The 13,869-nt window shown below is 40.8% G+C and overlaps 1 protein-coding gene across 1 annotated transcript in view; it reads left to right on the top strand.

Moving 5' to 3' along the window:
- Positions 1 to 13,869, top strand: part of SYNE2 (spectrin repeat containing nuclear envelope protein 2) — a 247,724-nt gene that overhangs the window by 169,904 nt on the left and 63,951 nt on the right. Inside the window, exons 79-83 of the mRNA XM_087727378.1 lie at positions 444 to 576; positions 2,161 to 2,343; positions 3,630 to 3,773; positions 5,071 to 5,247; positions 6,310 to 6,465. Of these exons, the coding sequence (XP_087583504.1) occupies positions 444 to 576; positions 2,161 to 2,343; positions 3,630 to 3,773; positions 5,071 to 5,247; positions 6,310 to 6,465 (793 nt within the window). The remainder of the gene's footprint in view (positions 1 to 443; positions 577 to 2,160; positions 2,344 to 3,629; positions 3,774 to 5,070; positions 5,248 to 6,309; positions 6,466 to 13,869) is intronic.

Here is a 13,869-nt window from a genome sequence, read left to right as displayed (position 1 = left end):
TTAAAGAGGAAACCACTCATAACTAGTCGTGCTGTTGCATTCTGGGTGAATTGAAGCTTTCAGATTGCAATAGCTCAGTCAGAAGGATATCAAGAAGAATAACCCTAACCAGGATTGGGTACAACTGGCACACAAGAATATCTGAACATCTGTTAACAGATAGCATATGGGAAAAACAGCAAGAGGAGAAATAACTGAGGTTATCTAAAGAGAGAGAGAGAGAGTAGACATTTTATATTTTCATTGCTCTCCTGTAGGACTAGCAAACCTATACTCCTCCAGATATAGACCCAAAATTCCATCTGCCAGGATGCTCATTAATAATCTGTTGATTATTAATTGCCTTATAAGCCTGCTACCAGTCAGAAACATGGTGTTTTCAGGGATCTGTAGTGACTTATTGATTCTAGTTCCTGATTTGTTTTCTTTTGTTTTTCCTAAAGTTACAACAAAGACTCAAAGGAGCTCAATGTCTGGTTGAAATCTGCTCAGCAAAATGTGAACTATTGGAAGGAGCAGTCTCTCAATGCATCTCAGGACCAGAATACTGTCAGGAACCATATTCAGAGTTTGCTTGTAAGTTAGATAGTGTTTATGTAGCAGAGACTGATATAAAAATACAAGGACACTCTTGCCATCTAATCTAATTGCCTCCAATACAGGCCTACCATCTCTCTAAAGAGCTCAATGCCTATTAGTCAAATATGTTTTTTAAACTTTTATTGCTAAGAACCATGAATAACCATACAATATTCTCAATGTATTTATCTAATGCTATTTTGTGAAGTCATCTTCAAGCCATTAGACTTCCTTTTCTAATCTATCTCACAGGATAAAGCTTGGTTCACTGCATGACACTCATGCAAAAAGGCTAGATTTGCACACTAATGTGATTTGTTTAGCTTGATTAGTTAAGGCTGGGTGAATAACTGTTGCATTTTATGGTAATAAATCACAGTTCAAAATCATGGTTTGTTACTGACTGTAGTTGTGACGTGACATGATTTTGGTATGCAGAGATGTAGGAATTATTTATAATTTTCTGGATTATTCCTGATTTGGTATGACAGTTTGTCTCATGCAAAGCTCTAACTAAACCACAAAGATGCAAGGCAAATAAGAGAAAATAAAGGGAAATTGTTTCAAGTCACTCATAATTGTTTACAAGATTGACAGTTCAAAAAATTGAGCTTCAAACAAACATAAAACAAGCTAAGAAGGAAAGCCGATATAGAAAGCTGTAAAAATATTGCATATTGTTATGTATGTTCTGTGTTTTGTTTTGTCTTATTGTGTTTTTTTTCTTTGCTGTGTCTTTCCTATTGTTTTTAAAGATTAAAACATTTAGTAAAAATTATTAAAACAAACAAACAAACAAACATTGACTTAATGTGATATTTGAATGTAGCCTCAAAGCCCTATTTACTGAGTCAATCCTTCTATAGTTTTCTCCAGACCCACCCACCCCCACCTTTACAGATAGCAGCTGGATTCTCTTTTATGTAGCTGGTTGTGTCATTCACAACCAACGTACGGGAGTAAATTATAATCAATCCAGACAAGAATCATTTCTGAATTTAATGTCTAAGTATAATTATTCTTGGAAGATAACAGGTAGAACCAATAGTTATTTTATATAATATTGCAAAAAACAATTTCTCCTCTCATCTTTCATAGCTGTTACATTTTTATATTTTAGCCCTCATTCTTGCAATTATCTTTGACTTTGTCATCTGAATGACTTTCTCATCTCGCTTCCACTTGGTCCCTACTATCATTAGTCACCTATCTATCCAGAGGGCAGACAAAAATATAATATGTAAAAGGCAAATGTCAATACAGAAAGTTTGAACCTGTGTCTAATTGACCTAAGTGTACTTTTCCATCTAAACCTTCAGTACTGTTTTTGGGTGCTCTAAAATGTAAAATATAAAGAGTAAACCATGTTGAGCAAAAGTTTGGACTTTGGCCTCCTCAGTCTATTCCCAGCTCTTTCCAGAATACCTAACTAGTGCTTGGATTATTCTTTAAAAAAGTGAAAAAAAAGAGAACAATATTTTATCTCAGTTTAAAATGGTATCATAATTTAATATAATTAACATGCTTTTTAATGCAACATTTTCATGCATACCATTTTTTTTATTTTGTATGTTTCTTCAGGAATTCTCTAAAGAAGTCGATGATAAATCTTCTTTGAAATCTTCTGTCATAAGTACTGGAAATCAGCTCTTGCTTATTAAGGAATCTGATGATGCAAAGTTCCGCTCAGCTTTGGCAGACTATGAGCAGAGATGGAACGACCTGGTTGTTCAATTACCAGGCATCCAAGAGAAGTTTCACCAGGTAAAAAGCAAAGCTACTAGGCACAAACAACTTGGAGGACTGCCATAGTTATTAATTGCATACTGCAGAACATTACATAGATCTGCCCTTTCTCTGTTTAAATTTTATTTATCTCTTTTTATCTATGATGAATCCATCATTCTGAAGTATTAAATACTACCTGAAAATAAGACAGGGTCTTTTGACTCCTGAAATAAGCGCTTGGCTTTATTTTTGGGCAGGTCTTATTATTTTTGAGGTCAAGAGACAGCAAGTGTGGTCACCTCATGGCTGCTGCTGTGTTGCAATATTTTGGGGGATGGCTTATTTTAGCGCATGTATTCAAAAGCCCAATTGGCCTTATTTTCTAGGGAGGTCTTATTTTCAAGGAAACCATTCTTGCTTGTGATATTGATCACAAGCATTTGTATAAAACTCAAGGATGTTGATTCACAATTGTCCATTAAAACGTTTGACTGAATTTGTTCAATATTGTTCTTTATCTTTGACTTGTAAAATAGCAAATGTCTCAGCACTTTAAAACGTATCAAACAATCCTTAACCCCTTCAATAACCATTTCAGAGATATTTCCTTACCAGATTTCTCGAAGTCTCCAATAACAATAGACTGCCTTCACTGGAAAAGTTCTTAAAAATTCAGGAAAATATTTAGAGATGTATCTGTCTTGAAAATAGCCCATGTTGAATGGTATTGCAAAGTCAAACATCAGCAACCGAACAGTGGGAAATGTTTTATGACACTTTGCATTGTGTCCTAAAGTGTTTTATGGTAATTTTAGGTCATAAAATATTTTACAAAATTTGCCCGATTTCAATTTCATGAGAGTCACAGGTTCTGGGTTTTAGACCCATTATGTAAGTTAGTCCATGACCCTTATTTCAAAAATTGTTGCCCTACTGTGCACTGTTTTGCCCAGTTAAAGATTACAGACAGGAGAGTGTAGCATATGATTCCTGTATAGTTGTTGGAGAAGTAGGTAAGATGATGACATGTGCATCATGATTTTCTCATGTGAATGAGAAAGCTATTGGAATCTATTACCAAGTAGCTTTTATTTGCCTTTTAGAACTTCCTACTTCTTCCACAGTTATGAAAAATGGTCATTACAAAATCACCAAAAATGCATAGCACAGTTCGTCATGTGTTTTCCAAGTAACAAATGAAAAAGATTCCATAGGAAAATACTTCTAACTTGAATATTCTGTCTTTACCTTTAAATATCTTAGAAAATACATTAGATTTTGTTTCTTAAAAAAATAAGTATAATGGTATAATTTTCTAACAGCTCCAGATGGCAAAATTGTCATCTTATGAAGCCATCACAGAACTGAATGCCTGGATGAATTGCATAGATCAGCAAAGAAGAGATGAGGTTGCAATTAATTTGCAAAGTTCTGCCAGCTTGAAAGACCTTCTTAGGAGGTACAAGGTAAGTGAGACCGTATAAGTTCTAGAAATGGTTTCATTTCCTTTGGCCAAAAAATAAAATAATATAAATCCAAATAAGGAATCATCCTATGTGGTCTGTTTAAGTCAACTGAGATCAAAAGAAAGGGAACTAGAATAATATTCTCTATATCCTTAGGAAGTGAGTGCATATTTTTACATCATCGATTTCGTCCGCCAGCTAGCTAGCTAGCTAGCTAGCTAGCTGCCTGCCTGCCTGCCTGCCATCTATCTATCTATCTATCTATCTATCTATCTATCTATCTATCTATCTATCTATCTATCTATCTATCTGTCAGCTATCATTCATCCATCCATCCTAATGTTCTCTGCTACTTCTTATTTCCCCTCTACCTATCATCCTACCCCACTGGGTAGCCAGACAGCAATTAGCAGGTGTCTGTCAAATTTATCTGTATGAGTTTGTGAGAAGGTGAGATATTAATACTCGTATGTCAAATATTTATTAATTCCCAAGATAAATTGATATATACAGTAGGTAAAATCAGGCTTCCAAATATCTGGAATCTCTATGCAATGTTTTCTTCTAGAGTTTTCTTTCCACTTCTAGAGATCTATTATAGAGTTAATCTGTGGTAAGATAGGGGCCAATACAGCTGTCAAAATGTGGTCAGGTTTTTTTTTCCCCACAGAAGGCTTTACAGCCTTTCATTTTGTTTATATGACCAAATGTTTTCCCCCCCTTTGGAGAATTTCTGTATTTAATTCATTAATATTATCATGCAAATAAAGCTAGACAGGTAGTGCTAATACTGTCACACAAGTATTTGTCAATGTCTTTAAATGATATCATTCTTTTATGGATCACACATAGGAGAAAAATGAGTTGGGGGGAAAAAGAGGCAAACTTAAACCTACTTATAAGATCTTTATAGGAATCTTGTCTCTCAAGGAGGAGACTGCAGCCAGCAATATATTGGCAGCAATATAGAAGCCATTTGCCTTTCCTTCTCCCAAGATGTTTTTTCAACTGAACTCACAATCTCTTCCCAATTTGATGACTTCACAGGTGTATTGTACTACAACTTCCATCGCCCCAACTAAAATGATCATTATAGGCTGTTACACTTTTTAAGTGCCCATGATCATTATGCTCTTTAACTATGAACAAGGGACTTGGCCATACAATTAGGAGTTATTATAGCACTGAGCATCTATCCTGTTGTCTCTTACAGCAGAATCGGTTATAAAGGAACAAAATTGTATTTGCTGCATAGAAAACATGTTTCTTTTGACAGAGTTGTATTTTACGTTTCTAGGATTATGTGATGGAAATGAACTTTAAACAATGGATAGTTGATTATGTGAACCAGTCACTACTACAGTTGACACCTTGCGATGTTGAAAGCAAGCGTTACGAGAGGACGTCATTTGCAGAATGTCTCGGGGAATTGAATATGAATTGGCACCATTTGCAAGGGACTCTGAATGAAAAGGTTTGAATGCCCTTTAAAACCTTTTGCAGAGAATGTGAGTCAACCAGATGCACCTAGTGGAAGATCAGCCATCCACCACAGCTTCACTGCTTTGTTCTCTTGTACTGCAGAGAACTCTTAAGAATGGCAGTTGTGGTCTACCTGGAAAGGCTGCAGTTGGAAAAATCAGGCAGAGAGGTCCATGCAAGTTGTCTCCACCCAATTTGTGATTTGCCTACATTCACTGCTGCTCGCCGGACAGAATCCTATCACGGTGGCATTCCTGTCCCATCGGCAAGGTCTGATGCTGTTCAGATCTACATCAAGGATTAGAAATGAACAAGTATTCCCCAGGCAGCTCTAAAGCCAGCAGGAACAAAAGCAAATATGGATTTAGTTCTCATCTACCTACCTTAGGGATGCAGTGGCTCAGTGGCTAAGATATTGAGCTTGTTGATTAGAAAGATTGGCAGTTCAGCAGTTCAAATCCCTAGCTCCGCATAATGGAGTGAGTGCCCGTTACTTGTCCCAGTTTCTGCCAACCTAGAAGTCTGAAAGCAAATAAAAGTAGAAAAACAGGAACCACCTTTGGTAGGAAGGTAATAGCGTTCCATGTGCCTTTAGTCATGCTGGCCACATGACCATGGAGATGTCTTCGGACAGAGCTGGCCCTTCAGCTTTGAAATGGAGATGAGCACTGCCCCCTAGAGTCAGGAACAACTAGCACATATATGCAAGGGGAACCTTTACCTTATCTTCCCTAATCCATAGATTTTAGTAAGCCTACATTATACCCATGTTGGTTTATGCTGTCCAACTGTCACAGCAGCCAGCCAAGGGATAGGAATAATACAATGACAACACAATCATTTCCAATTAAGTACAGTAATTTAAAGTTACTATTTGGAGGTGGTCTAAGGCGTTCTTCTGTTATATCTGAGTCCAGAAACTCTGCTACAATAATAAATTAAAATATAAGGCACTTTGTAGAAAATATTCTTTCCACTGTTCTTATTGCCATAAACTAAAATTTTCAAAACATTCCTAAATTGTGCAAATAATTACAAATTGTCCTCTATTCAGATAAAGGAGTTGGAGCACATTTTGGAATCTGTTGTTAAAAATGAAAACAAAGTACAATCTTTGGGCAGCTGGCTAGAAGCACAAAGCAGAAGGCTAAAACATTTGAAGAGTCCAGCAAGTTCTATTCTTGCACAGGGCACATTAAAAGACTGCAAGGTAAATGTTCATTATTTATATGTATATGTATATGTATATTATCTCATTACATTTGAAATGTCAAGTTCATTTTGTTGATGACCTTCAACATTTTAATCCTATCTTTCTTCCTATATGTTCAGGACAATATATGTGAATTTATTCTTGAAATTCAAAAATAACACAGTAATTGTTGACAACCGGTATGATGAATCAAATCCATTCAAATTTGACCTAATAAAAACAGATCGCAATGGGGAAAAAGGGAAATCAACTAGGATATCTGCTTGTATAGATGGTCCCTCAGAGAGTCAGTTTGGTGAAGAAAAAGCCTAAAAAATAATTGATCCCAGAACTGCTTTTCAAAAGGGTCTGTCCTGTTTTACTCCCTGATGTAGCTGTAAATGCCCTCCTGGATGGCATGTGCCTAGGAGAAAATATGGGAAATGGACTTTTTTCCTCCTGGGGCTCTCAGTTTCCAGTAGAATTAACTGGGCTCTTTTTTTTGACTCAGATGGAACTGGAGGACAGATGGATCTATAGAATTTCTTGTTTCACATGTTCTTTAAGCTCCTGAATTGAGTTACCATATTTTTCGGAGAATAAGATGCACCGGAGTATAAGACGCACCTTAGTTTTTGAGGAGGAAAATAAGGGGGGGGGGAATTCTGCCTACCAGGTGTTCATCTGGCTAGCATCCTTAGTCTGGTCAGCTTCAGCAGATAGGTTTGCTGGTTTTGAGTGCACACACGCTTTTTATCCCCTGATTGGGGATAAAAAGCAGCTTTTAAAGCACAGCTGATTGTCAGTGAAACTGATTGTCAATGAGAAAAGCAAGGGAAGCGTGGAAGATCGCTTCACTCGCTAGCACCTTGTTAGGGCTGAAAAACAGCTTCTAAAGCACAGCTGATCATTGGAGGGAGAAAAGCATTGGAGGGAGAAAAGCAAGCAAAGCACAGAAGATTGCTTCACTTGCTAGCACCTCTTTAGGGCTGAAAAAAAGCTTCGAAAAATCTACATTCAGAATATAAGACGCACCCAAATTTTCAGCCTCTTGTAGGGGGGGGAGTGTGTCTTATACTCCAAAAAATATGGTATATAGGTTTGTAGAATGACTAGTATGCTGCCAATACATTACTTTGTTTATCTTACTTCTGAGAATGTAAGGATACAAAAAGAGTCCCACTGAATCAGACCAAAACCAGTTTTGTGTTTCACACTCTGGCCAATCAGATGTATATACAATTCCCAATTTCCCAGGACTATTGCATGTAATGGATATATTCTAGAATCTTCAAGAATAGTAACTATTGATAGCCATACCCGTAATGAATTGGTTTTATCCTCATTTAGATTGATGGCTGTCACATCGTTCTAGCCCAATAGCTTAACTAGTATATTACATTGGCCTTCTCTGAACAGCACTGAACAATAACTGGCTCATTGATGAAACCACTGAGATTTTCTCATAGCAAAACCTGGAGCAAAATTCCTTTGACCCTAATATATCTAGAGGATACCATGTTGAGGAAGATTGTGTTATTCTCAAAATAATAGTGGCAAATCATATTTGCTGTGTCCTTCTTGACTCCTTCCTCTCACAAGGTGCAACGTTTATTTTTTGCTTTATTGCTATGGTTACCCCATTCCTCTACTATAGTCAAACTGAAAAGTAACAGTAATTTTGCTATTTATTCTCTGCAATGTTTTATTGAGCTCTGGAGCATCTTCATTTTTCTAGCTGAGAGATGCAGATTCATTCCAACTAGCCAGTAAGAGGCTTTGTAAATAAATAAGGGACAGATTGAAACTCTCTTAGTGAGCAGGTACACACACCAGGGGATAGAAGAAGGGAAATCAAGAAGTTAAATAAAACCAGGAAGAATTTTTCAAGATTTTAAAAGAAAACTTTAAAAATGAACAAGAGATATTTCCCCTCATCCAATCTTAGCCACATTTATAAATAAGCATACAGTATATATCACAGTTTATAGTAAAAAAAGATCATGGTCTACGTAAATTACTTAATTTGGGTTTTGTACTTAATTTACATAAAAATACTGTTGTTTCTCATTAGGGGGGAAAGGTATCATGCCAACATACTTCTAATATTATTCTTTGCTAATAAAATTATGCACGTAGCTTCTCTAACTTAGATTTCCTAATTCCAGATGAACTCAGAAGGTATCTAAACTTTGTGGATGCTTGGCTGTTCTTTCCTGATTGTTGTTGTCTTTCCTTCTTACATTTATAGTCCACCTTACATGCAAATAGAAAAAGGCAGTATTTGTATTTTCACCTATTTTGCCTTCATCACTACTCCTGTGTTATCAGTTAGGCTAAGAAAGAGTGACCGGACCTGGTTCAGGAGTAAGCAACTCTTTCAGAGAACAATTATCAAAAGCATAATGGTAAAGATAGTGGATTGGAACTTAGAAGACTCATCTTCAAGTCATAGAAAGCCAGTCTGGAGTGGTAGATTAGGTTTTACACTATAGAAGGGTGGAGCCTTATACACACCACCTTGAATGCTTCAATTACACAGGTTTGTTATTCTCTGCAAAAATTGGAGGAAGTACTATGTGTAATCCCATAAAAGAGAGCTGGTTCTTGTTTAATAGACATTTTTACTAAGGATTTTTTTCCAAGGATGTGGGATTTAAGATAGATTTGTACACAGTGGCGCAGTGGTTAGAATGCAAGCTACTTCTGACTGCTGGCCTCTTGCAATTTGGCAGTTCAAATCTAACAAGGCTCAAGGTTGACTCAGCCTTCTATTTTTCTGAGGTTGGTAAAATAAGGACCCAGATTGTTGGGGGCAATATGCTGACTCTCTAAACCAATTAGAGAGGGCTGTGAAGCACTGTGAAGCGGTATATAAGTGCTATTGCTATTGCTGCACCCATATTGAATTTCTCAGGGCGGGAAACAGAATAATAAAAGCAAACTGAAGTGACAAGAGAAAATATTCTAGGACATATTGAGAGACTATATAGTAAACCCCCCCAGGTTATGATGACATCCACCTGAGAATTTAAAAGAGTTCAAATGTAAAATTACTGATCTAGCCAAAATATGCAACTTGTCTCTCAAATCAGTCTCAGTGACAGAAGACTGAAAGATAGCTAAAGTGATACCTATTTTTAAAAAAGGACTTAGGCGAATTCTTATCAATTATAGACTAGTCAACATCATGTCTATTCCAGGAAAATTTGTAGAAATGGTTGTCACAGGAAAAAAAAAGACTAAATATGTAGCAGAACAAGTCTTGCTGAAGAAAAATCAACATACTGTAGATTCCATAAAGTGTCACTTGCTGGTGAGATGGGCGGAATATGCCTTTAATAAATAGATAAAAGTAAATTGTCTCTCAGCTCTCTTAGAGTGTTTTAAAATGCTAACAGGCATGTAGATGAAAGTGAACCTGCTGACTTTGTGCATTTTGATTTTCAAAAAACCTTTAACCAAGTTTCCCATCAAAGGCTCCTAAGAAATTTAGTGGCATGATTGCTTGTCCTTTTATGAATTGCTAACAGAATTCAAAATGTAAAAATAAATGGGCAACTCTGTCAATCTAAGTACTTATCTGCCATAATTCCCTTAAGGCAACTTTCCCCAACATTTCTGGCTTTGTGGACCAGTGGGGGAGGGGGGGAATGGTTCCGTGTGAGTGGCAATACACGTGTGCTTTCTCCTCCCCCCTCTCCCCACTTCCACAGCCCAGTTTCAAATGGGCCTCAGCCTGGTACTGGATCACTATGGTTTGGGAATCTCCAAACCAAGATTCCCACCTTAAAGATCTGTAATGACACCAGTCATGCAAGTTTGAATATAATAATAAAATACTTGGAATAAAAACTGAGCGTGATTGTGGAGATATGTATAAGGAACTCATTACACTGAATTAGTAGTTACCTAAGTGGCAGTTACGTTGCACTTTGCAGCTAAACTTCACCTTTTCCTGGCTTTTGTATATGCTGAGCTGTCTATATCTGATCTGGGAAAATATTGGGGTCAAAGATCAATAAGATTTTTGAATCAGTGTTCAGTGTGGAAAAGGGAAATTCCATGTTAAGGATCATTAAGAAAAGATTGAAAATAAAATTGGTAATCCTGACATTCCTTTACTCAAATCCACAGCCTGTCTCCCTCTGGAACACTGGATGCATTTGGAAAGAATATAACATAATTGGAAAAAAGTACAGAAAAGGACAACCAAAATTATTGATGGTCTGTCTAATGACAAAAGACTGCCTAGAACTCTTCAGTTTAGATAAAAAGGAGCTGTGATGGGTAGTATAGGATCAAGGTGGACAAAGCCTAAAGAAAATGGATAAGTGAACAAAACTTGTCTTTTTCTCAAAGCAGTGAGACCGGGAGTATCCACTGAAACAGATTGGAAAAGGTTTAGAATGGGGAAAAGAGAGGTTCTCCTGTGTGCTGCTCCGGGAATCCAATCATGGGTTAACTTAGCCTTCTAGCCTTGAGACTGAGTATGCAAATATCAAAGTTACGCCTCCTCTGACTGGACTTCCGCTTCCTCCCCAGTCCTTATTACTCAGTCAAGCCTACGAGACTTATTTTCAACGCTCTCTTGATTAATTGCTAATATTTCTAGGTTAAGGATGAAATTACTTGGTTTTTCACTGTGGATTTCTTGCTGGATTGGAGGTAAAGCGGCAGATTGCTGTCAGCAGATTCCTCCCTCGCTATTTCCCTTAAAGGGATATCGGATCGCTGCAGCTGGAGTGGGGCTTCTCCGCCTGCCCTCCCTTATCATCAGCGCGCAAGGAAGCTGAGTCTCCCAGCGCTGCCACCCCTGCCGGATAGCACCCGCCCGCGGGCGCGGTCAGATCCGAGGCTTTGGCTTGTCGGAGCGGGTCTTCCCCCCCTTCCCCGCCTCCCTCCTTTGTGCCCTCGCTGGAGCGGCTGCCGGAGGATTACACGGATCGGCTGTTGGGAATTTCCCTTGCGGTTCCTTTGAATTTCGCGCCTTTGAAGCCGGTGACCTTATTTGGAAGCGCTTTTCACGCATGCGCTCTAACGCCTGGGATGAGAAGGCAGATTTTGTTCGCGCGCTTGAGTCTGCGCACTGCTTCCGCCCCTCCCTTTTCCCTCACTCGAGTTTGCTGACTCAGGGAGGAGGTCGCTTCTCTTAGTCTCTGCTTCCACGTGGCGTTCTTGGCGAAGTGCTTTCAATTGCATTCCTTTGTCTCGCTGATTGAGCTCTTTCAAACTCATATCATGGCTGATCAATTGCAAGGTACTGTCCGGCCAGTTTCTGAGCCCCGTTCCCCTGGCGAGGGAGGGGCCAGCCCTGGGCCCAGCAGGGCCGCGACCAGGGCCTCTACTAGTAGGCCTCGAGCCTCATCTACTGTTCGGGATAAGTCGCACAAGCGCAAGGACAAGGCCAAAGTTCCCCCCAAGGCATCTGGGGCTCCCATTTCTTCCCCTCCGGTTTTGGTTCAGCAGCCTGTGTCTCCGGTGAGGGTTGTTGAGCAGGGTTGGTCTCCTGATATTCAGCTTCCCCAGGGCCCTATTCCCGAGGTAGGGGCTTTCGGGCCTCGTTCTCCCCCAATTATTTCGGAGGCTAGTGGGGCTTCTCTTCGTTCACCTCCACGCGCTGGGCCCTCTGCCACATTCACCCCCACAGCTGCAGGCCTCAGGCCTCTGGAGGGCCAGGATTTGGGCCTTTCCGCTGAATTCTACAGCATGATCTCAGAGGCTATTTCCAGAGGGGTGGATGCGGAATTAGCGCGTAGATCCCAGGTCTCCAGGCCTACTCTGGCCTACTCAGGCCTGGCTCCCCAAGCAGTACAAGGGGATTCTTCCATTCTGCAAACTGATCCTCCTTCCCCTTTACACTCTGTGTTTAGCGCACAATCTCCCTTAGTGGAAGAAGGTGAAATCCAGGATAGGGAACTCTCTGGCGACGAGGGCCTTCCTGTGGACCAGCCTCCGCCCCCTGGGCTTTTCAGGCACACTCTTTTCAAATCCCTGCTATATAAGGCCAAGACTACCACCCACATGGGGGAGGCAATTTCTGCAGAAAGTGCTGCTGTGGGCCTGGATGCCACCGAGCGGCTCTTTGCTGAGCAGGTGGCTCTGCAGGATTTTATCCCATCTCCCAAGCTTTTTCTTGATTTAATCCAAAAGCAGTGGGATGAGCCGACCGCGGTTAAGCCCCCTGGGTCTGGTGATAGGAAGCTTTTCACATCTTCCCCAGAGTTGGAGGCCCTCCTGCAGTTTCCCACAGTGGATGCTCCCATAGCGGCTCTTGCTTCACCGGCATTAATTCCTTCTGAAATTTCGGAAGGATTGAAGGCCGAGGACCGCAAGGCCGAATCGGTCCTTCGCAAGACTCATCAGGCAGCAGCGTGGGCCTTGCGATCAGCCACTGCAGCTTCCTTCTTTAATAGGACTTCTTTAGTTTGGCTGAGACAGCTACAGGACAGGCTGGATCCGGAGGAACTGCGCCTCCATCAGGATGTCACCAAACTGATAGCGGCCCTAGAGTTTTCTGCTGATGCCACCCTTAGCGCGGCAAAGTTTGCTTCCCGAGCCGTGGCTTCCAATGTGGCCTCTCGCCGTTTGCTCTGGCTCCGCCACTGGCAAGCTGATATCAAATCCAAGTGGCGTCTAGCATCCACGCCCTTTAAGGGCGGGGCCTTGTTTGGTTCAGTGCTGGATCCAATTCTCATTGAGACTCGGGACAGACGTAGGGTGCTTCCCTCCACAAGTGCCCGTGTGGCCAGAAGGCCACAGCCTTATGGTAGACGGCAGCCCTTTCGGTCTGGGGACTCGGGGTTTACCTCTGCCCCCTATGTCCCCAACTATACCAGGGGGTTCTCCCAGGCACAGGACCGTGGCCAGGACCGAGCCGGGGCCAGAGACAGGGGGCGCCAGCAGAGTCAGGCGCAGAGTAGACGGTCATTCCGAGGAGCGGGCAACCGATCCTTTCGCAGATACCGCTGACTCGCAGGAGGTAGGGCCCATAGGAGGACGTCTCTTGGCCTTCGCCCACCGGTGGGCGGAGCTCACGTCAGACGCCTGGGCCCTTCAAGTAGTGAGTTTGGGTCTCACGCTAGAATTTCTATCCATCCCCCCGAGGAGGTTCATCAGGTGCCCTGTGCCCAGGTGCCCGTCAAAGCGGCGCCTTATGGACACCGAGATATCTCATCTTCTCACCATCAGGGCCATAGAGCAAGTTCCCAAAGGGCAGGGAGGCCTAGGGTTTTATTCCATCTTGTTCCTAGTACCAAAGAACTCCGGGGGATGGAGGGCAATCCTAGATTTGAAACAGCTCAATCAGTATATCAAATACCAAAAATTCAAAATGCACTCTCTAAAGAGCATATTGGCTTCCATCCGCCAAGGCGACATGATGACTTCCATAGACATCAAAGAAGCGTACCTCCATGTGCC

This window comes from Thamnophis sirtalis, unplaced genomic scaffold (genome assembly GCF_051295495.1).
Source record: "Thamnophis sirtalis isolate CommonGarterSnake01/CBP01778 unplaced genomic scaffold, rThaSir2_p1.2 scaffold_1, whole genome shotgun sequence".
NCBI classification, from domain to species: Eukaryota; Metazoa; Chordata; class Lepidosauria; order Squamata; family Natricidae; genus Thamnophis; species Thamnophis sirtalis.
The sequence above is the reverse complement of the archived record's forward strand: the minus strand, read 5'-3'. Positions and strand labels throughout refer to the sequence as shown.